The sequence below is a fragment of the Schistocerca gregaria genome, chromosome 11 (assembly GCF_023897955.1).
Source record: "Schistocerca gregaria isolate iqSchGreg1 chromosome 11, iqSchGreg1.2, whole genome shotgun sequence".
NCBI classification, from domain to species: Eukaryota; Metazoa; Arthropoda; class Insecta; order Orthoptera; family Acrididae; genus Schistocerca; species Schistocerca gregaria.
Genome location: NC_064930.1, coordinates 54,413,580 through 54,438,544, shown reverse-complemented (window position 1 = coordinate 54,438,544; position 24,965 = coordinate 54,413,580). Strand labels below are relative to the sequence as shown.

General features: G+C 43.3%; 1 protein-coding gene across 2 annotated transcripts in view; it reads left to right on the top strand.

Moving 5' to 3' along the window:
- The window catches only part of LOC126295181 (nuclear pore complex protein DDB_G0274915), a 132,064-nt gene that overhangs the window by 5,899 nt on the left and 101,200 nt on the right, over window positions 1-24,965 (top strand). Inside the window, exons 2-4 of one of the 2 annotated variants that reach the window (XM_049987486.1) lie at window positions 1,549-1,806; window positions 8,610-8,811; window positions 17,402-17,538. In XM_049987486.1, the coding sequence (XP_049843443.1) occupies window positions 1,549-1,806; window positions 8,610-8,811; window positions 17,402-17,538 (597 nt within the window). The remainder of the gene's footprint in view (window positions 1-1,548; window positions 1,807-8,609; window positions 8,812-17,401; window positions 17,539-24,965) is intronic. The other variant, XM_049987487.1, reaches the window with a different exon arrangement.

The window sequence follows — 24,965 nt, the reverse complement described above, 5'->3', positions numbered from 1 at the left end:
TTTAACATTGTTGGTCAGCATGTGGTACAACAGCTTAAAAAACCTTCAAACTTTTTATGTGAACTTTCATTTTATAATGAAATAGTCGAGATAAGTGTTAAAATTGTAGCATAAATTGCAGTATGTGAAATGTATAAAATTTCATAGTTAATCATTCTAATTTTTGATTCTTTTGTAGCCTGTATTTTGTAACTTTTTCAGTTAGCTTTTGTCGTTATTGTTTTTAACTGTTGTACAGAGTTAACTTAAATGATTCATTGGGTTTCAAAACACTGTTTATTAATAAGTATACAACATGAAAATATACTCACCAAGTTTCTAATAGGTTACACAAATGTTGAACATGTCCGCTGTTGGTCTCCCGGAACACATCCAAACGTTAATCCAATTTTGTCCGTACGTTCACTAGCATGTTTCTATCAGTGTGTCTCATAGCAGCAGTGATGTGTTCTTGCAGTGTTGGTGATATTTGTCCTTACTTAATCTCACAGAACGAAATCGTGTGGTGACCTGGGGGACACAGTAAGAAAGGGAACATTACCCAGACCAGTGCACCCTATCTAGTGATACAGCATTCTCTGTGGACGAAGATGCGGAAAATTGTGCCAGGGTGAGGGAAGCCCCGTTGCGTCGAAAGATGAAAGAAGTTGAGGCATTAGCTGTCAGTTGTGGCAACAACCACGGCTGTAACATATCCACGTACACTTTATCTGTCACTGCATTCTCGATGGAAAAAAAGGTCCCATATACCTATGTCTTGGATTTGGCAAACATGACATACTCTTTTAGCAAATCCCTTTCCAACTCCACATGGGTGTGTGCCAATTCAGTACCCCACACTCTCACAATTGTGGCGATTCATCTTTTCCAACAGATGGTGAATCGCTTCGTCACTGAATATCAATGACCTCACAAAGTCGTCATAGTTTTCCATAGTTTGCTTCATTGATGTACAAAACTCCAGTCAGTGGGCATAATCATCTGGCGTCAGATATTGTAATAGTTGCAAATGGTAGGATTTGAATTGCAAGTGCTGCTGCAAAACATTCCACAGTTTTCTGCGGAATACCTAATTCAGGGCTTACACGAATTGTTGCCTTTTCCCTTCACACGGGTAACCACATCACAAAACAGGCAAAACCAGTGAAAAATGCTCTGGTGACCAGGTGCAACTTCACCATATTTGCTGTGTAGGACACACACTGAACACTCGTAAGTGACACACATTTCGCACAGTCCGACACACAAAATCTCCTTTCCCGCATTGTCACTGTCGTACAGAGTGGCGTCACAGGCCTGCCGTATAGCGTGCACGTGAGCCACGAGGTGGCCTTCTAAAGTTTTTGAGTGGATCTAACGTTCCATTTCCTACCCGTCTTTGTGCTTCATGTGCCTGTCAATCGTCTCGAAACCCGAGGAACGATTTGGGATAACCTTGTATTTAATATTTTTGTGTGCGTCCAGGTAGACACCGTCGTAAAGTCGTGTAGCATGTCCCGATCACTTTAGCTGCCAAGTTTCCAGTTACCTTATCTGTTGCACTTGCAGACTCTATGCGGATGTCAACAGCCCGGGCCTGGCCGAGCGGTCCGTGTACTACTCCCGAATGGGCGGTGCCAGTTCCGGCATGTCGCCAGACGAGAATCGGCGCCCACTGTCACCGCCAGCCGTGACTCACCAGCCGCAGTACCGCAGCGTCGGACAGTTTCCCTTGGTCCGGCTGGGCCAGAAGGGCGCCGCCACGGCCTCCCTGCCACTACTGACGGCCGCCGTCTCTCCCAAGGCACCGCGAGCGCACTCCGTCAGGTGAGTTCTGGCTCTCAGAGAGGGTAGTACCTGTTTTTTCCTCTTCGTTTCTTTCTTTTTTAAAAAAATTGTATTTAAATTTCTGATGTAAGGCCGTCAGTTTTTCTCGATAACAATTTGTTCTCTGTTTTAAATAACAATGAGACGAGTGTGGACAAAAATGTGCAGTTTCACCATTCGTCAGGGCTTGGGCCATCATTACTAGACATGTTATTTTAATGTCCAGATAACCTGCCAGCAGACAAAGCTCCACCACTCTTGTTATGAATCCCAGTGAGTACCTTGCAGAAGGCCTCTGCCAATTTTCTTACACCTCCACTTATAAACTCTGCTGGGGTGATACCGTCCTGGAAGTCCGTGACCTCGAATCTCTGCTGGGTCCTTCTCAGAACCTCTCCCTGAATCCAGTTCTGTTCTGGTCCCTATGACTCTCAATACGCCCACCTACGTGCTCCCCAAAAGCCACAAACCCAACAATCACAAGTGCCCAATTGTGGCTGGTTATTGTGCACACAGAAAGAATTTCGGCTCACTGACGAAGACCTCCAACCGATTGCCGAAAATCTAGCCTTCCACGTCAAAGAAATCGACCACTTCTTTAACCGACTATCCACCGTCCTCACCACTTTACCTCCTGGATCTGTACTTGTTACTTTTGATGCTACTTTCTTGTAGATCAACACCTCTCTTACCTGTGACCTTGCTGCTACTGAATGCTACCTCTCGCCGGACCCTCAGACACGATGGATATAGACTGCTCGGCCAAAAAGTCAGTGGCAGCAGGTGACCCTGAGGTGTAACCTGCCTCTCCAAACCCATTACTTCATTCCTCATACACACCACTAACATTATCCTCACAGACATCTACATTTCCTTTGAAGGGAAGGTATAGAAACGGCAGTGGGCACCTGCGTGCCACCCTCCGATGCCACTCTGTTTATGGACCATCCGAAGGAGACTTTACTAGCCTCCTAAGCTTTCAGTCAAAGCAGTCTTCAGAAAGGAAAATTGCACACACATTTGCACAAGTAAGCGCATCTCACACACACGAATGGTATCCCCGGCCAAAGAGGCCGAATATAGCAGTGATGTGTGGGAGGTGTGCTTGCTTGTGTAAATATTTGTGCATTTTCTTATTTTTGAAGAAGGCTTTGGACGAAAGTTGATATGTAACAGTCTTTTCATCATTCCTGTCTGTAACCCAATTGTTCCTATTTACAATGAGTGCCACCTGTACGTTGTTACTATATATGTTTATAGTGTGAAATTTTAGCACATTAACTGATGGCACAAAGAGAATTTTGATCAAATTTGTGTAAAAGGACTGATGATCACACATGGCCCATATGTGACGTCTGTGGCAGGTTTTTTGTGGGTGAAGGTGCCGAGATTGGGAGAACGGCGAAAGTTTTCTGGAGGTGGTGACCGAGACCTTATAAGTTGAGCATCTAATTCTCGCAGGATATTTTGTCAGCAGCAGGGCAGTCAATTGGTCTTAAAGTGGGGATTCAGTATGATCTGAGTTGGGAAAAGTTGCATGAGTGGTTGTCCAGTCGCACCAGTATGTGTTTGGCATATTTTGCAGCCCTTAGCACTTATAAATATTTTGCCAATGTTTGGAATCTGGTTATTTTGCACATATAGTTGTGGGGACTTCAGTTAAACTTCTGATTGATTGGCAATTAGGACAGTGAATCATTGTTGATTAGTCAGTTTATTGTTGAGGACATATCACTGAATTTACAGCTGTGAATACAGTCTGTCATCGACAGATGGAGAAAATATTAAGTGAAAACACCCCTCTCCCCCCCCCCCCCATCTCCCTCCCCCCGTCTCCCTCCCCCCCCCCCCCCCCCGTCTCCCTCCCCTCTCTCTATCTCCTCCCTCCCTTTCTCTCCTCCCTCCCTCTCCCACTTAATCCCCTTCTTTTACTCTTCTCCCTCTCCCTGAAATAGTGGACATCCATTGCTTCCCAATACTCCATGCTCCCCACCTCCCATCTGTGTCAACTGCAGAGAGCTTCCTTCACCTTGCTTGCCAGAGTGCAGGATTTTACAGAAAGAGAGGAAAATCATGGAATATAAGACTCTGGACTGACTGACCTACACTGAGGCTAAGAGGAAATTTGAGTGCCTACATCCTCTGCCTATGACCTCTTACACCGCCGCCACGAGAACAGTTGAGGCCCCATCAGTTCCTCGCACTCCTGTCGCCTCTCGGAACCAGATGACTACACCTGCCCTCTTGACGGTGGGGGCCACTTTCTTCCCTGTTGCTCCCGCATCACCTACTTTGGGAGCAACACCCTTCCCTCCCACTTCTCCCCAACCATCGGGGATCTCATTTCCCACTTCAGAGTCAGAGAAGTGTTAGGCTTCTTCGGCTCTTGTCGCTAGGAAGGGGTCCATTGGATCACTCCTTTCCCAGGTTTCTGTTAGTGGGAAAGATGACACTTGCAAAGAGCTGAACAGCCCAAAAGCAGCTGGTTGTAGGGCTTCACGCTCTTCCTCAGTCCTGGAGACTGACTTGATGAAGTGCTCCCAGCCAGGGAAGCCCAAGGAACAGTGCGAGAAATCGAAAAAGAAGACCCCTGAGAACAAGAAATTTGCGGTAGCACCCACACCACCACTACCTACAAGTACTGCGTCGGAGGATGGGGTGGAGATTCTGGTGTCGGCTGTGGACCCAGATCTCGCCGGACCCTCAGACATGATGGATATAGGCTGCTCAGGCAAAAAGTCAGTGGCAGCAGGTGACCCTGAGGTGTAAACTGCCTTATTGAATGTTCCATGCCTTCTCAGTCTCACAATGACGTCATCCTCCAGTGGAATTGTGGCAGTCCTTTCCACCGCCTGGCTGAACTATGGCAACTGTTAAGTTCTACACCTACTTTCTGAATTGTCCACCGAGAAACCTGGTTCCCAGTGTTGCGGATCCCTGCCCTCCACTGCTATAAGGGATATTACAGGAACCGTAGCGACTATAATTGAATGTCAGGTGGAGTTTGTGTTTATGTCCTAAACTCAGTGTGTAGTGAACCTGTGCCCCTTCAAACCCCTGTTGAATCTGTGGCTGTCAGAATATGGATGACACAGAAAATAACTGTTCGCAATGTATACCTTCCTCCAGATGGTGCAGTACCGCTGAATGCATTAGCTGCACTTATTGATCAACTCCCTAAACCTTTCGTACTTTTGGGAGATTTTAATGCCCCCCCCCCCCCCCCCCCTCTTGTGGAGTGACACCGTGCTTACTGGCTAAGGCAAAGATGTCGAAACTTTACTGTCTCAGTTCAACTGCTGCCTCTTAAATACTGGGGATGCCACACATTTCAGTGTGACTTGTGATAGTTATTGGGCCACTGATTTATCAATTTGCAGCCCAGGACTTATCCCATTTATCCACTGGAGAGCACATGACGACCTGTGTGGTAGTGACCACTTCCCCATCTTCCTGTCACTGCCCCAGCATCAGGCACACGGGTGCCTGCCCAGATGAGCTTAAACAAGGCGAACTGGTAAACTTTCACCTCTGATGCCGCCGTTTACTCTGCCCCATATGGGAACATCGATGTGATGGTTGAACAGGTGACTACCACAATCGTTACTGCAGCAGAAAACGCGATCCCTCGCTCTTTAGGGTGCCCCCAGCAGAAGATAATTCCTTCGTGGTTGCGGGAAGTCGCTGAGGCATTTACAGAGTGCTGGCGAGCTCTACAGCGACGTAAGTGGAACCCTTCCCCGGAGCATAAGCGGCTCCGTGGCTGTGATGCCAGCTTATAAAACGGTAGAAACAGGAGTGTTGGGAGAGGTACGTGTCGACCATTGAGTGCCATACGTCACCTTCCCAAATCTGGATGAAGATCAGATGTCTTTTTGGGTACCAGCCCCAACAGGTGTCCCTGGCATTACCATCAATGACGTGCTACGTACCACTGCAAATGTGATTACCGAGCACTTCGCTCGAGCGCCTGCATCGGAAAACTATCCTCCAGCCTTTTGCACCCGCAAATGGCAGGCAGAAAGTCCACTCATTCACTACACGCCACAGTGAACCCTATAACACCCCATGTACAGAGTGGGAGCTCCTCAGTGCACTTGCACATTTCCCCAACACAGCTCTTGGGCCAGATCGGATCCACAGTCAGATGACTAAAACATCTCTCGTCTGACTAAAAGTGCCATCTCCTTGTCATCTTCAATTGGATCTGGTGCGATGGCGTCTTTCTGTCGCAGTGGCAGGAGAGCACCATTGTTCCGGTGCTCAAACCTGGCAAAGACCTGCTTGATGTGGATACCCATCAGCCTCACCAACATTGTTTGTAAGCTGCTGGAACGTATGGTGTGTCGGTGTTCGGGCTGGGTTCTGGAGTCACGTGGCCTACTGGCTCCATGTCAGGGCGACTTCCACCAGGAGCGCTCTGCCACTGGTAATCTTGTGTCCCTCGAGGCTTTTCCAGATGCCAACACCTTGTTGCCATCGTTTTTGATCTACGCAAGCGTATAACTCCACCTGGTGACATCATGTCCTTGCCACATACGGGTGAGGTCTACGAGGTCCACTCCCAATTTTTATCCAGAATTTCCTGTCGCTCCGTACTTTCTGTGTCTAAGTTGGTGCCTCCCACAGTCCCCCGCCCCCCGTATCCAGGAAAATGGCACCCCGTGGGGCTCTGTATTGAGTGTATCACTATTTTTAGTGGCCATTAACAGTCTAGCAGCAGCTGTAGAGCCGTCCGTCTCACTCTTCTGTATGCAACCGACTTCTGCATTTCGTACTGCTCCACCAGCATTGTTGTTGCTGATCAGCACCTACAGGGAGCCATCCACAAGACATGGTCGTGGGCGCTTACCCACTTTTTTCAGTTTTTGGCCGCTAAGGTGTCATGCACTTCTGTCGGTGTCGAACCGCTCGTACGGATCCAGAACTGCACCTTAATGACAATCCACTCATTGTATTGGAGACATACCAATTCTTAGGACTGGTTTTCAATGCCCGATTGACTTGGCTACTTCTTCTTTCTCAGCTCAAGCGGAAGTGCTGGCAGCACCTCAATGCCCTCCGCCGCCTGAGCAGCACCAACTGGAGTGCAGATCGCTCGACTCTGGTGCAGCTCTGCAAAGCCCCTGTTCAATCTCACGTTGACTATGGGAGTCTGGTTTACGGTTCGACAGTGCCTTCAGCTTTGCGTATACTTGACCCAGTGCACCACTGTGGCGTTTGCCTAGTGTCTGGAGTTTTTAGGAGGAGTCGCGGTGGTCAGCGTCCTTGTGGAGGCCGAAGTCCCTCCATTGCAGATCCGATATGCACAACTGCTCAGCAGTTACGTTGAACACATTCGTAGTTCTCGTGAACATCCGAATTACTGTCTCCTTTTTCACCCACGGCAGTTCATCTCCTGCTTCGCGGCCCAGATCGGGGCTAGGGATTGTGGTTCGCATGCAATCCCTTCTGTCTGAACTTGAGTCCTTCCCTTTACCATCTCCCATCCAGGTCCATCCACATTTACCTCCACAGTGTACACCTGGGACACAGATTCGTCTGGACCTTTTGCACGACCCTAAGGACTCGGTTACTCCTGCCATTCTCCGCTGTCAGTTCCTCTCAATTCTTAACGTGTTCTGGGGCACTGAAGTGGTTTAAACCGACAGTTCAATGCCTGATACACATGTTGGCTTCACTTACGTCCACAGAGGCCATTTTGAACAGCATTCCTTGCCCGATGGCTGCAGTGTATTCACTGCAGAGCTGATGGCCATCTCTCATGTCCTTCAGAATATCTGTTGATGCCCCGGGGAATCATTTCTTCTGCGTACTGACTCCTTGAGTAGCCTACAATCTGTCAACCAGTGCTTCCCTTGCCATCTTCTGGTAGCATCCATCCAGGAGTCCATCTATGACCTGGACCGGTCCCGTCATTCACTGGTGTTTGTGTGGACCTCAGGACACGTCGTCATCCCAGGTGACGAACTTGCCGACAGGCTGCTCGGAAACTGCTTCTGGAGATGGGAATCTCTGAACCTGACCTGCATTCTGACTTTCGCCGTTGGGTTTTTTGGCTTTGAGAGACGGAGTGGCGTAACGGTACACACAACAAGCTGCATGTCATTAAGGAGACTACGAATGTGTGGAAGTCCTCCTTGCGAGCCTCTTGCAGGGAATCAGTTGTCCTCTGCTGGCTCCCGCCAGTGTGTCAGTGTGGCACCCGGTTGACAGTGGCCCGTATTCTGGTGCACTGTCCCACTTTGACTGCCCAGTGACAAAATCTCGGGTTACCGTGCTCGTTGCCGCTAATTTTATTCGAGGACGCCTCAACGGCTGATTTAGTTTTACGTTTTATTCGTGAGGGTGGGTTTTATCATTTGATCTAAGTTCTAGCATGTCTTTTGTCCCCCCGTGTTCCCCACCCCAGTTCTTTTAGGGTGGTGGCTTGAATGTGGTGCAGAGTGGCTGGCTTCTCCTTTTTTATTCTCACATCAGCCAGCCATGGTAATCTGCTTTGTTGTTTTAACCTCTTCCTCCCATTTCTTGCATTTTTGTCCATTTACATGTTTGTTGCCTTTCATCATTCGTGTGATTTTTCCTTTCATTCCGTTTTGAGTTGCCAGTCACGTTTGTTTTGTTGTCTCACTTATGGCATTGTTTTATTCGGAGCGAGGGACTGATTACCTCGTAGTTTGGTTCCTTCCCCCTCCCCAATTTAATCCTACCGACCATCCTCCCCCCTCTCTTCCCCCCCACTCCCACACACGTCTCCTGTCACACAGGATTGTATCACATACTGACTGGCGTTTCTGCTGCAGCACGAACGTGAAGCCAGTTCTGGTAGAGGGTCCGGCTCCGGCCCCCCTGACGCTGGCAGCCGGTAAGGCACTCTCTGCGAGGGTGTCCGGGGCGGCTTCCCCGGGGCTGTCCGGCGTCGACAGGGCCGACCCCCACGACATATCTGCCAAGTCTGTCATTGAAGCTCTCAAGGAAATATCGCGCAAGAGGATTCGCTCCCAGGTAAGAATGTGGTCCTGCTGTAATCAGTTCATCTCTATAGTTCTGTGTGTGTGTGTGTGTGTGTGTGTGTGTGTGTGTGTGTGTGTGCGCGTGTGCGTGCACGCGCAGAAACTCTACAAAACTACATATATTTCTCTTTTGTAGTTACAAGTTTCGTAACTTGTGATTTTATTCCTTTTATTAGCAGCCTGTTCATCTGAAGTTTCTGTTCAGAGAACAGTATACCATTTGAAGCTTAATTATTCACATTTGTAGAACAAGAATTTGTAGTCAGTTCAAGTGGGAAATGACTATTGTTAGATTGTGATGTACACTGAGTCAGGTGGCAGCCGTGAATAACACTTGTATTCGATATATTTAGTATTTTTAATTTCAGCAGCAAATGCAGTGACAGTGTCACGGTCACAAGAGGGACTTATTGAATACTTTTGGAGCATAAACACTGAAGTATCTAATACTATTTTTCCAGTAAATCTTCTCCCATTGTACTTCACCAGTTGCGTGCTACATCGATTGACTGTACTGTGACTGTGCACAATACAATATAACTACAGAAGGACTGTGTCTGCTGTCGAAGCTCACTAAACATTGTCATTACTGTTAATAAATACAATATTTTTACATATAAAGAGATGATGATACTTTTTCTAGCATAGCATTTTCTGAATTGCACCATACATACATGGCTTTGGTGCTGATTAAATCGTAACTTGGTACTTTCCTTGTTAGCTTCAGTTGCTGTTCATTTCCTGCACAGATTTCTCAAAAGACTCGTGTATGTTGCTGATATGTGACCATCATCATCTCTAAAAGTTGTTTTTGCTGATGATGGGGCACTAGCTACATGTCACAATAAATTAAGAAAATGGAGGATGACGATTTATTAGCAATCAGTAACTATTTGTGTAAGCGTTCAGGCCAGTTCAACTAACATGGTGGTTTCATACTATCACCCGAACAAAGATGGCTGTTTGTAACCACGTCATATATCTCCAACACAAGTATGAAGACAACAAGCACTTCTTCATGTGTTTCCCTTCCATTCGTTACATATTACATAAATATTAAATGACTCGGCTAGAAAATCACCATTTGTGGAAGCTAAAGACTTAGAAAATGTCAACTTTTACATTGTGCTTTACTGAACGACGTCAGGAAATTTTGATGTATCTCTGAAAAACCAACTGGCATTGACCTCGAGAGAAAACCCTGGCTAATTGTAAACTGAATTAGAACCAACTACAGCAGATGTGCAGACATTATTGTAAAAATGTAAACTAAACACATTTCCAAAGTATAACTGTATAGAAGATAATCCACCATACAATGCATACATTATCACTAAGAGCCTACACAAGACAAATTGAAAACTTCAAGAGTACAACTGATCGTCTACTTAACTATACTTGTAACCTTGATATTTCTTTATTAATTCTACTCTTAGTTTACATCCATTAATGTGATTTGTAATTATGTTGTTTGATAAATAAGGAATAATTCTTATAATACAGTGGAGCTCTTAATGTGGACCCCATCTTTACCCCATCTTTGTGCGATGACTGACTGTCATCTAAAATTCACTGCAAAGCTCTGCATCCACAGAGAACTAAGACTGCGTCCTACAGAACTGACTGACAGAGCGCGACAGCTTTATGTGACTGATCACCACTGCGGGTGTAGCTAGAGAAGTGCCCTCGGTGAGCGACGACTGTGTCGCTGCCTGTCCTGGACTACAACTTGTGACGTTTGAATTCAAATGTGTTTGACTCTTAACACTGCAGCATGTGCAAAAGTGAGAGTGACATCTACGAGTCTTCATAGCTAAGCGAGTGGAAGTTTCGGCTGCTATGAAGTACTTATCATCTGACTTTAAGGAATGTATTATGTGAAAAGATTTGATTCTTGTGCATCTTACAGCTTAATATCTTTCCTTGGGGAAGGGCTGAATTTATTTTCATTGTTAGTCATAGTTACTTTGCCGCTTGAAACTAAGTAAATGACTGCTTGAAATTTTTAAGAGTTTGCTGGGGTGATATTGCATTGCATAGACTTTCTGTATGTTTCAAACTTAGGGCATGCGTTATTGCTTATGAAATGTAGCCAACATATTAAAATTGTATTTGAAGTTGAGAATGGAAAGATCTCTCCTTTTGTTCCCAAGATATTGGCTGTTATGTCTGTGGAAGGACGCTTCACATGAATCCCATCCTGCCCATCGGGATTCAAGTGGTTGTAAAAGTCGTCATATTCCATGAACGCTTCAAGATAACACAAGGAAGTTTTTTGGAAATGACAGCACACAAAAAGGACATACTTTGTCATACTCGTATGATTAACACTTGATATATTTTTGTCCAATGTTTGAACAATGCAAGGACAAGACTTCCTATAAACTACACAATCAGTTTTTGTCCGAATTTTCATAGCCAACCAAGAGTGAGAAATCTGCAAATGGGATATCAAAGTGACCACCGTGAGGCCTAGTTTTGCACAAAAATATTTAATTGCTTGAAAATAATTAGGGTAATTAAGGGAAAACCAATCACTGTTTTGAAGAAAAATTGAAATATTTCACAAACAGCTGCTGCTAGGTATTTAAATGAAGTGTCAAAAAGTTCTTATGTTCAATGTCTAGCTAGCTTGCTCATAAAAAGATGCACTGGTAGAGTATTGAACTGTCAGAAAGGTTTCCTTCAAATCAAGTACTGAAATTAAGTACTAAATTTAGAAATTTCAAGAACAGAAGATGCCAAGAAAGCAAGTGAGGTGTCAGTAGGATCATGCTCTTTGAATAAAACTTGAAAATGAAAATAATGAAAGAAATTGATCAAATATTTGTGAAATGTTTTGCCTAAATGAAATAAAATACAATGGAGAAACATTTTATGTGCTTTTAAATGATGCTAGAAATTATGTACAGAAAATTAGTTGCACCAAATGTTTCTCTAATACGCTTTATATCTCACCTCCAGATAGATCAGTTCACAAAACACTTCACTTTCTTTTCACAAAATTTCGTATGCTTTACATGTGGATACTATTCATATTAATTAAAATGCTTGGCCTTAACATTGATATCCGATGAATTACATTCCCAGCATTCTAATACCAGTGAAATTCATGGTTGTTCATTGTGTTTCATTAGGAATTTAATGCATGTGATATACAGGGAGCCCCCCATGAACCATGGACCTTGCCGTTGGTGGGGAGGCTTGCGTGCCTCAGCGATACAGATGGCCGTACCGTAGGTGCAACCACAACGGAGGGGTATCTGTTGAGAGGCCAGACAAACGTGTGGTTCCTGAAGAGGGGCAGCAGCCTTTTCAGTAGTTGCAGGGGCAACAGTCTGGATGATTGACTGATCTGGCCTTGCAACATTAACCAAAACGGCCTTGCTGTGCTGGTACTGCGAACGGCTGAAAGCAAGGGGAAACTACAGCCGTAATTTTTCTCGAGGACATGCAGCTTTACTGTATGATTAAACGATGATGGCATCCTCTTGGGTAAAATATTCCGGAGGTAAAATAGTCCCCCATTCGGATTTCCGGGCGGGGACTACTCAGGAGGATGTCGTTATCAGGAGAAAGAAAACTGGCGTTCTGCGGATCGGAGCGTGGAATGTCAGATCCCTTAATCGGGCAGGTAGATTAGAAAATTTAAAAAGGGAAATGGATAGGTTAAAGTTAGATATAGTGGGAATTAGTGAAGTTCGGTGGCAGGAGGAACAAGACTTCTGGTCAGGTGACTACAGGGTTATAAACACGAAATCAAATAGGGGTAATGGAGGAGTAGGTTTAATAATGAATAGGAAAATAGGAATGCGGGTAAGCTACTACAAACAGCATAGTGAACGCATTATTGTGGCCAAGATAGATACGAAGCCCACACCTACTACAGTAGTACAAGTTTATATGCCAACTAGCTCTGCAGATGATGAAGAAATTGAAGAAATGTACGATGAAATAAAAGAAATTATTCAGATAGTGAAGGGAGACGAAAATTTAATAGTAATGGGTGACTGGAATTCGAGTGTAGGAAAAGGGAGAGAAGGAAACATAATAGGTGAATATGGATTGGGGCTAAGAAATGAAAGAGGAAGCCACCTAGTAGAATTTTGCACAGAGCACAACTTAATCATAGCTAACACTTGGTTTAAGAATCATGAAAGAAGGTTGTATACGTGGAAGAACCCTGGAGATACTAAAAGGTATCAGATAGATTATATAATGGTAAGACAGAGATTTAGGAACCAGGTTTTAAGTTGTAAGACATTTCCAGGGGCAGATGTGGACTCTGACCACAATCTATTGGTTATGACCTGTAGATTAAAACTGAAGAAACTGCAAAAATGTGGGAAACTAAGGAGATGGGACTTGGATAAACTGAAAGAACCAGAGGTTTTACAGAGTTTCAGGGAGAGCATAAGGGAACAATTGACAGGAATAGGGGAAAGAAATACAGTAGAAGAAGAATGGGTAGCTCTGAGGGATGTAGTAGTGAAGGCAGCAGAGGATAAAGTAGGTACAAAGACGAGGGCTGCTAGAAATCCTTGGGTAACAGAAGAAATATTGAATTTAATTGATGAAAGGAGAAAATATAAAAATGCAGTAAATGAAGCAGGCAAAAAGGAATACAAACGTCTCAAAAATGAGATCGACAGGAAGTGCAAAATGGCTAAACAGGGATGGCTAGAGGACAAATGTAAGGATGTAGAAGCTTATCTCACTAGGGGTAAGATAGATACTGCCTACAGGAAAATTAAAGAGACCTTTGGAGAAAGGAGAACCACGTGTATATCAAGAGCTCAGATGGCAGCCCAGTTCTAAGCAAAGAAGGGAAGGCAGAAAGGTGGAAGGAGTATATAGAAGGTTTATACAAGGGCGATGTACTTGAGGACAATATTATGGAAATGGAAGAGGATGTGGATGAAGATGAAATGGGAGATACGATACTGCGTGTAGAGTTTGACAGAGCACTGAAAGACCTGAGTCGAAACAAGGCCCCCGGAGTACACAACATTCCATTAGAACTACTGACGGCCTTGGGACAACCAGTCCTGACAAAACTCTACCAGCTGGTGAGCAAGATGTATGAGACAGGCGAAATACCCTCAGACTTCAAGAAGAATATAATAATTCCAATCACAAAGAAAGCAGGTGCTGACAGATGTGAAAATTACTGAACTATCAGTTTAATAAGCCACGGCTGCAAAATACTAACGCGAATTCTTTACAGACGAATGGAAAAACTGGTAGATGCAGACCTCGGGGAGGATCAGTTTGGATTCCGTCGAAATGTTGGAACACGTGAGGCAATACTGACCTTACGACTTATCTTAGAAGAAAGATTAAGAAAAGGCAAACCTACGTTTCTAGCATTTGTAGACTTAGAGAAAGCTTTTGACAATGTTGACTGGAATACTCTTTTTCAAATTCTAAAGGTGGCAGGGGTAAAATACAGGGAGCGAAAGGCTATTTATAATTTGTACAGAAACCAGATGGCAGTTATAAGAGTCGAGGGGCATGAAAGGGAAGCAGTGGTTGGGAAAGGAGTGAGACAGGGTTGTAGCCTCTCCCCGATGTTATTCAATCTGTATATTGAGCAAGCAGTAAAGGAAACAAAAGAAAGGTTTGGAGTAGGTATTAAAATTCATGGAGACGAAGTAAAAACTTTGAGGTTCGCCGATGACATTGTAATTCTGTCAGAGACGGCAAAGGACTTGGAAGAGCAGTTGAACGGAATGGACAGTGTCTTGAAAGGAGGATATAAGATGAACATTAACAAAAGCAAAACGAGGATAATGGAATGTAGTCAAATTAAAACGGGTGATGCTGAGGGAATTAGACTAGGAAATGAGACACTTAAAGTAGTAAAGGAGTTTTGCTATTTAGGAAGTAAAATAACTGATGATGGTCGAAGTAGAGAGGATATAAAATGTAGACTGGCAATGGCAAGGAAAGCATTTCTGAAGAAGAGAAATTTGTTAACATCGAATATAGATTTATGTATCAGGAAGTCGTTTCTGAAAGTATTTGTTTGGAGTGTAGCCATGTATGGAAGTGAAACATGGACGATAACTAGTTTGGACAAGAAGAGAATAGAAGCTTTCGAAATGTGGTGCTACAGAAGAATACTGAAGATAAGGTGGATAGAGCACGTAACTAATGAGGAGGTATTGAATAGGATTGGGGAGAAGAGAAGTTTGTGGCACAACTTGACTAGAAGAAGGGATCGGTTGGTAGGACATGTTTTGAGGCATCAAGGGATCACAAATTTAGCATTGGAGGACAGCGTGGAGGGTAAAAATCGTAGAGGGAGACCGAGAGATGAATACACTAAGCAGATTCAGAAGGATGTAGGTTGCAGTAGGTACTGGGAGATGAAGCAGCTTGCACAGGATAGAGTAGCATGGAGAGCTGCATCAAACCAGTCTCAGGACTGAAGACAACAACAACAACATATACAGGGAGGGGTGTATACACACTTAAAGATCAAGTACTTTGGCAAGATCTAAAAAATATACTTTGAGATGCCGTGTAAACAATATAGATAAAACGTCATACATGGAATTGGTGACAGGATTGCAGCTGAGTCAGTTAAAATATAAGAAGTAGCCAGGACTGAACTCAGGACCAAACGATCTCAATTAGTAACCAAAGACACTACTGTTACACTGTGGACACCACCTAAGGAGCAGCACTCATTCTTCTGTATTTGCAGTAATTGGTCGTTCTTCTGGGCTTTCTTGATCATTTAAGAAACATTTACCATTAATTTGTTCATGAGATAGTCTGTCTCCCTGTTCATCCACATATATTCTTCCCTTCTTAAATCTCCCCCCCTCTCTCCCTGTATCTCCCCCCTCTCTCTCCCTCTATCTCCCCCCTCTCTCCCCCTCTCTCCCCCCTCTCCCCCTCCCCCTCTCCCCTGCCCCCTCCCCCTCCCCCTGCCCCCCTCCCCCTCTCCCCCCTCTCTCCCCCCTCTCTCCCCCCTCTCTCCCCCCTCTCTCCCCCCTCTCTCCCCCCTCTCTCCCCCCTCTCTCCCCCCTCTCCCCCCCTCTCTCCCCCCTCTCTCTCCCCCTCTCTCTCCCCCCTCTCTCTCCCCCCTCTCTCCCCCCCTCTCTCCCCCCTCTCTCCCCCCTCTCTCCCCCCTCTCTCTCCCCCTCTCTCCCCCCTCTCTCTCTCCCCCCCTCTCTCCCCCTCTCTCTCCCCCTCTCTCTCCACCCTCTCTCTCCACCCTCTCTCTCCCCCCCTCTCTCTCCCCCCCTCTCTCTCCCCCCTCTCTCTCCCCTCTCTCCCCCCTCTCTCCCCCCTCTCTCCCCCCACCTCTCTCTCCCCTCTCTCCCCCCTCTCTCCCCCCACCTCTCTCTCTCCCCTCTCTCCTTTCCCCTTCTGAAATTGAATGGAAGTGAACTTGCGGATGCACGTGAGGAATGCTAAAGGAACAGTAACATAAGAGTGGTGGTGCAAAAGAGAAATTCCGTTGCGCCCGCAATACATGTCTTCTGGTTGGAAAAATAGTTTTCAGAATGACTGGAGTAGTAGTTATTATCATTAAGAATAATTTAACCTGTGAATGTAAGCTGACCATGTATTTCTCAAATCATGAATTTTGGGGGAAAAAAAACATAATATTATATGGTAAATATGGTAGTAGTTCAAGCCTGAAACATGCAGAGCTACTCAAAAACAACTTAAATAATTCATATATACCTACAAACTTGTTTTGTGTACCAAATTCAGTTGTGCAGATTGATGCGGAACAAAGGGCGATTGAAAGAATTCATTTGGTGGACCCAGAAGATGGTAGGTAAGTAAATGTCATCATTTTAGGCTTCCAATATCACCACTGAAGATAAAACTAGGGAGATATGAGTCCACATGGAGGCTTACCAGCCATTGTTCCTCTGCCACACACCATTAGGTAGCTTACAAAGTATAGATGCAGGTGTAGAAGCCAATGTCCCCCATCCATAAGTGGGAACTTGCATCTTTGTATAATTTTTTGAACGTTGTTTTGAAAGTTTGGTTTTTGGTGAATAAGCTTTTAAAAAATACTTTCAACTTTTTAGTTATTTAAGTTTTTTAGCTTTATGTTGTATAAAAATGGCTATCGCTCATTGTTCCTTTAATCTTAATTGCCGGTATCTGATGAAGGCAGCGCCTGAGACAACTTAATAAATAAAGAAATTTATTAAGTAATCTGGATTGTTGTATGCACAAAATATTAACAATGTTCATGGACACGTGTAGGAAATTTATTTACTTCATTAATATATTATGTATAGACTGCGAAAAAAATTATCTATCTTTTTTTGGTGTTTTGTTTTATTTTGAAAACATTGTGCTATCTATTGAATCAGTTGACTGTTCTAAAGTTTTGCGGCAGTTTATAGGTTTTTATGTTTATTTTGATTAGTAAATACTGATGTGAATCTGTAAGAGTCACAAAGTTGACGTAGATTTGGTTCCAAAGTATCTGAAAACTTTTTACAGGTGCTCTAAATGTTTAAAGTGATCTTACAGCTCAAATAATTATAATTACAGGAGTATGTACACTGTTTTTAATCAATGTGTTATTAAATTTTCAGTGTCTGACACCGAACGAAGTTCCAGATGACGAGTCGGCCAAACGTCAGCGTAGAAATGTGTCCTCGGACTCTGGTCGTGCAGACGATTCTGAGGTTGCGGAGAGCTCTGCCGGCCTTCTCTCCCCTTCGACATACCAGTGAGTACACAAGTTTGAATGTCTCGGTTTCCCATTGTCACAATCTTTCTTTTTTATAGTCTTTACTTTTATTCTGACTAAAAGTATGGTATCAGTCTGTCATGCTAATTTTGTGATGTCAAACTTTTTTTTAACAGTCTGAAAGTAACCCGCATTATGCATAAATTAAGAAGTAGAAGTGACAACTCATGGCACAGTTGAGGCACGTGTAAACAAGAATGAGAATGTTACTAGCTTTCAGAAGAATTTTTCTGTAGACCTACAGAGTCCCCAAACATCTTACGCAGCCATATTCACCCAGCTGAGTACAATATAATATGTTTTTGAGAGGATAATGGCAAATGATAACAGAGTATAGAGGACTTCATATGTCAGGGTTGCAATGTCATTTCAGGAACAGACAGATTTTCGGTGAGCTGTTATACAATTACAACCATTCCTCTACCCATTCTCCCATTTACTAATCTGTAGATTGACAGGAATAAAAAAAGCATTTCCCACTTTCCATCTCTCACTCATAATTTGCATACATTCAACTTGAAATTATAAGCGAGAATTAATATCTAACTCGATGCTGCCACGAGGCCTCTGAAAAATGTGTTTAATAAATGCTCAATTGACTGTAGGACAAATCTATACAAGGTGATTCCTTTTGACGAGATAATTGCAATGGCACGTACAGTAGCCGCTTGTCATTTTTCGTAGCATCAAAACTTGGGAACAGTTGATGAAATTGGACTTGATAGAATCCAGGGCTGAGGCTGTTCAGAAACTTTTCTTCCCATACTTAAAGTGGCAAAAGCCTCCAGAACAATCTCTACTGACACTGACTCTACAAGTGCTACTCAAATGAATATTGAATACCTGGCACAACGGATCACGGAATAGTTCCATTTGAAAGTAATCGGAACATTCCTTAAGTCAGTTATACCAATGGGGACGTGACAATCAGTTACCGGCCCGAGTGGTCGAGCGGTTCTTGGTACTTCAGTTTGGAACTGCACGACTGTTGCCGGTTCGAATCCTGCCTCGGGCATGAATGTGTGTGCTGTTCTTAGTTAGTTAGGTTTAAGTAGTTTGAAGATCTAGGGGACTGATGGCATTGGCTGTTAAGTCCCATAGTGCTCAGAGCCATTTGAACCATTTTGACAATAAGACCTTGTTTTGTAGAATGCAGTTGGCTACTGACAGATCCACCATGACACCCACTCTTGCACTTCCTTGTCCGACTAAAACAGACATCCACACGTATTTCTTCAGGTTGCATAAGATACAGATTGTACAGAGGATGTTGCAGTGTTTTCGAACAAATTGCTGAGGCGTAGTATAAAGTATGAGGTATGAAACGGGAATGGATTATCCCATCAAGCTGGCTGCGGTAGTACACGATATTAGAATGGTTTTGGAGGGGGGGTGGGAGATTGGCAATTTTTGTAATGTTTTTGTGTCTCCTCCCCCCCTTCCTCAATGTGTTCATTTTTCCTTCACTGGACTGCCATTTTTTTTTCCCACAAGTGATTCCAAGTTACTCGTATTACATCTATACTTATTGTAACTTACAAGGAGACAACCTGGCAGCTGGAGTTCAGTAATTTTTTGTATTTATGATGAGTGAAATTCAGAACACAGGTATCGGTTTTCCAAAACAGATTGATGCATCTATCATAAATGGTAGAGAAAATTCACTTTTAAGATATCCAAGGAACTTAATTTGCCCGAAATTAGGCAGTTTTCATGCCGGGCCATGTGTCTGATTCAGTAGGACTGGTAAATGGTTTGAATCTTACTGAGCCACATGACCCGTCATGAAAATTGCCTTAATTTTAGTGAATTAAAGTGCTTCGAAAATATTAAAAGTTAATTTTCTCGAATTTTTGACAGTTGTATTTAACTGTGTTGAGCAATTGATATTTGGTTCCCAGTCTTCACATACCATAAATATAAAAAATTACAGATATTCAGTTGCTGGAATGGTCGCCTGTTCAGCTTTGTTAGACATTTATTTTAAGAGGGGGATCTGAAAATGTAGCACATAGCATCTGTTTTTGGTGGAATTAGTGTATCTTCTTTTTGGTCTCCATCGTTTGTGTTGAAATGAAGATTTACTTTTGGGAAAGTTAGTGCACATGTACGCAAATGATTAGCCATATAAATTTAAAAGATTGCCACACTATGTGTCTGTAGACAAAATTCCATTTTCTATTTTTAGGCCTGTTTAAACTTTCAACAAACGATCGCTTCTGCTGAGAAGCAGCTGAATTTTCTTGGCAACTAACAGAATGCTTATTTGATTTAAGGTCTCTCTCTCTCTCTCTCCTCTCTCCCCTCTCTCTCTCTCTCTCTCGACCACTTTCTCTGGCTGACGAAGCCAGACACATTGTTGGTCTGTGAGAGCAGAGATTCTGTCATTGGGAACACAGCAGCCAGCCACAATGTGGTGTCCTAGGTGGTTGTGTTTGTGGGCTTTAGGAACCATGTAGAAAGCAGAAGTGTGGGGAGTGGTAAGGTTTTGTGATGGGCATAAGGATTTCAAGAGAGACTGGAGATCCTGCTGGACTTATGGAAGGTGGTCTCTGAGGCAGGGTTTGTGGGTGGATGAATCTGACAGCTGTTGGAATCCTTCTGGCAGGTAATACTTTTTTGGGGTACAGACCGTCAGTGGTGGAGACTTTGTCAGCAGGTAGTATTATAAGTTTGGGATCAGTTTGTAGGTGGTGGATTGTGGTTCTTTTTGCAAATACAGTGAAACCTCACTTTTACACTTTTCAAGGGACCTCAAAAACTGGTGTAAAATGTGCGAAATAACGTTTAAAGCTGCAAAAGTTACATTTAGGATACCCCCTTGCATTTTCGACATTATGTGTATGTACATAACAGGCATCAAAAGACTTCTCAGGACTTGTTATTATCTAATAAAGATTTATTATCTTCTAAAAACCACTGATGTAACTGGAACTGGTAATTGTGGGAAGTAGGAATGTTTGACTCAGTTTCGTACGTCGTAATCTATGCTTTTCAAAGCCGGTAGCTCCCATTCATTATTTAAATAGTGAAATACTGCACTAGTTATGTATTTTTTCATTCTTGGCATGACGTGTTTCGAGAATTTTTTCTCGTTATTAAGTGCACATATGTACATAAGTATTTTCTGTGGTGTTTGAGTTTGTGTTATTCTGGGACTCTTGCACTGTAGTCATCTTTTTGAGGTTATCCGGTACTGTGACACCCCCCCCTTCCCCCCCCCCCCCCCCCCCCCACACACACACACACACACACACACACACACACACACACAAACTATCACTCACATTGTTTGTTTGTGTAGCATCACAAAAAATACATATGTAAATACTGCACCTGGCAATGAGTATGAAATGAAATGATCTATGGCATTTATTGGCCAGGATATCCCCTTCGGGGTTCGGCCACTGTATTGCAAGTCTTTTGAGTTGACACCACTTTGGCGACTTGCGTGTTCTTGAAACACATTTTGCTCAGCATGAAAACAAATTCATAACTGGTTTTGTATTTAAACTAAATATTCGAGCAATGCAAAGTTAATGATGATGTCAACTAGTGCTACAAGTGGCTAAAAGCTGAAACACACTAAATATGGTTCGACAAAGTTATCACGATGATCAAAACAATCACGAAACTGCGTTTGTGCTGTAGACACAGTTTGGAAATGGTTGTGATTGGTCATGATATGTATTCAATTGATCCAAGTTACTCCCATCAGACACAGTGCCAAGTAGAGCTTGGCAGCAGCGGGAGATACGGCACGAATTGTTCCAACTTGTAGATGTTTACCAGTTCAAATCTGCTGAGTAGAGTGCCCTTTTGTCAAGAGACTCTACCACTTAATATTTGTAAACACTACTGAATGGCCAGCGTCATTTTTTTTCTCCACGAACATTTTTTTATAATGTGTAAATTGCAGGAAAATTAGAAATATGTTGACACAGAATCACGTGCAAGTCAACATGTGGACATGGGAAATTTGATAGGAATGATGAAAAATGTCGTAAACAGTGGGAAAATATTAATTCTGGAAACGTAAAAGTGGGATTATACTGTGTAAGTTGAGCTTGCACGGTGAGGGTTTTGGTGAATGGTGGTGAGGTTAAGAAATTATGGAAAGTTAACAGGAAGTGATTTGGAGGCTGTGGGGGTGTATGATGGTTGGATGGAGGAGTGAACTGAGTCAGATAGTGTTCAGCATTGGTCTTCAGTTGAGTCTGATCAGTATGGCTGCTGGCAAAGAAGTGTAGGCACCTGCAGAAGAAAAGTTCTTTAACAATTCCCGCATGATTGAATTTGGGAATGGATCAAAGGGTAAGGCCTTTGGAAAGGACCGATACTTCTGTGGGGCTAGTGCCTTTGGAGGAATAACTATGTTTTGGGTCTGTTTAGGTTCTGGATTGTGTACGGTGGTGGGAAGGAGTTTTTGAGGGTGGGGTAAATGTAGCAGGTCTACAAGACAGGTTTGTCAGCTATGTGGGCTTGTGGGGGTGGAGATTTCAGCAGTCCAAGGCTACTGTAGGCTAAGTAGGAAGTAAAGAGGTTGGAGAGTTTTTTGAGGTGGCCTTGTGCATGCTGCTCTAGTTCTCGGAGGGCAACCATTTTAGTGTGTCAGATAGGATTCAGGAATTTGGGATTTCATAACAGGAGCATTTTACAATTGGAGAAGGGATAGTGCAAGGACGTTAGGGCCTGATTTACATGGTTTGCAATCTGGCTTTAACAACCAGAGACGGTGGTCAGTTGTGTGTAGTTGCATTTGTCCGAGCGCGCGCGCGTGTGCGTGTGCGTGTGCGTGTGTGTGTGTGTGTGTGTGTGTTATCCAATTCAGAAGGAGGCTATTTGGCTGAGAGCTTACTTATTTAGCAGTCTTTTTTTGTGCCTGTCTGGGACTTAGCAATCTATCCTTTTTGTAATACTAACAATGTAGGAAAAGACACATTGCGACTTATTGTAAAGGAGACATGTCAAGTTTCAGACAGGCACAATTAAAAGACTGGCATATTGCTTTCGGCCAAAGCCTTTGTCAGTAACCCAACAACACACACACACACACACACACACACACACACACACACACACACAAAAAGCACACCTCATGCACACATGACCGCCAACTCTACCATTTCGGGCCAGAATGACAACTTTTTAATAATATCGTCATTTTTGCCTGCTGAGTTTGATAACTTCAAAATTTGAAGAACAGTGATTTCGAATCTGTAGCTTATGAGTCCTGATAATCATACTCCAGAGCCGTTTTGTGGTCATTCCTAACTGTGCCACACATTCTTGACAGTCGTACAGATAGTACCGACAAGGTACTTAAAGTAGAAATAGGGCCAAAAAAAACTCTATTTGTCACAGGAAGACTCTTGGTTTTGTCAAAAGATGTTAACCAGTTTTGTTTTTCACTTACTATAGTGTGAAAACCACAACCAGTAGTGAGTGCAGTGTGGCAGGCAGCATCAAGAATAAGCAAATGGTAACTTCAGTCGCCAGGCATTGTGAAGTGATGTGAAAGCAGAACTGTCATAGTGATCATATGGATCACAAATCACTTCTGGTGTCATGAGAGTTGCACTCTAATCCCATGATGGTCTGGGATGGGTCTCTTCACTCTTTTCAAAATAAGAAAACTGCCAGCTATGCGTAACACAGAGCATAAAGCATTTGGTTAATGGCTATCACTCAATTGCTCGATGAGCTTGGCAGTGTCGTAAATTGGGTAGTTCTGGCCCTGACCTCTACCGGCATTGCACACAGTCACAGTTCTAAACATACTGCACTTAAGCTGCCTAGTGAAAGTGTCAGCAATTTCGCATGATACCATCTTTAGCTAGCAGACAAACTTACACATTTTTTTATGAAGAGGGTAGTTGCTACCCACCATACAGCAAAGATGCCGAGTTGCAGATAGGCGAAACAACACGACAGCAGTCTCCGTCCTGGATTTCCTGTTGTTAAACTTGCACATTTCTTTATTCTGAGATACTAGATCCCATGGCTGAGCCCCATGTTGCCATATATGATATGTATCTGATAGGACCAGTCAACCGCCCACTGTTTGACTTGGCACCAAAGTGAAGTGTAACTTACGTGTGCACTTACACATCACTGTTATTGTGCATAGCTGCAATCTTTATTTTCAAAAATCATTCTTGCACACATTCTATTTCCAAATTGAGCTTCAGCAATTGTTGCGCGGTACCAAGAACTGAAAACAGGTTACTTTTCGATATTTGTGCGCAGAAAAAAAAATTGTCGCTGAAAAAGTAGTTCATTTGGATACAGTTTGTTATGAAATAACATTTATTACTTAAATTTGTGTTTTGAAATACAACTTACATTTATAAAATCAAAAATGTAGGGTGGAATAATGACAGTGTTATGGAAAGGTCAGTTGCTACTAACTGCATAGCAGAGATGCCGAGCTACAGATAGACACAACAAGAAGCCAGTGTGTGTGTGTGTTCCCCCCCCCCCCCCCCCCCCCCCCCCCCTGGGTGAAAGCTTGCTTCATGACAATCTTTTTGATGTGCCTATGTGTGACTCAGCATTTCCACTATATTGTGAGTAGCAACTATCTGTTTCATATTATTGTCATAATTCCCATACATGTTAATGTTTCAAGTCCCTAATTAAAGTGTGGTGTATACCGCCAGTGTGAAAATGATCTGTTTCTCTGTTTCTAGAGTTACTTTTAACATTACTATTATCTGAAATCTGTTGTTTTTATTTTTAATCTCTCTTTCAGTTCCCTTCTTTTGGACAATTACTAGTACTTTATTCCCAGGATGTGCACTCTGTATCGGTGTAGTAGTAAGACTGGATGTAAGAGGCAGTGTTGTGTGGGTGCTTCTGATGGTATCTTACCTTGTGGAAAACTGTGGTGGCTGAGGCAAAGTGTGTTTGTGAAATGGGCTGTTGTGTTGGTTGTGGAGCAGGAAGTTTTTAATGTACTGTAATGTCGGAGAGATGCCTTGAGAACACCACGTAAGTCACGTATTTTTCTTACTGGATACGTGTGCAGATATTTTATTAGTGTGTGTGTGTGTGTGTGTGTGTGTGTGTGTGTGTGTGTGTGTGTGTGTGTGTGTGTGTGTGTGCGTGTGTGCGTTTTCCTCTTGATTAATACCACTTAACCTAACCTAACCAGGTAGTTATTTGATTACCAATCTAATGACTTACTGGTGCCAGACATAACAGAACTAAATTTTTAGAGTGGTTTTTTTTGTACAGTATATTTTATTCAAACTATGCATCATAATAATGTTGAATCAATAGATAGAAAATGGTAACCACGTGGTAGAAAGTGCAATTTTGTGATTATGAGTTAAAGTTTTTGTTCATTTTCAAGGACTAAAACTAAAAAGGAAAGCATGAAAGTTCTGTAAAATTGAAAAACA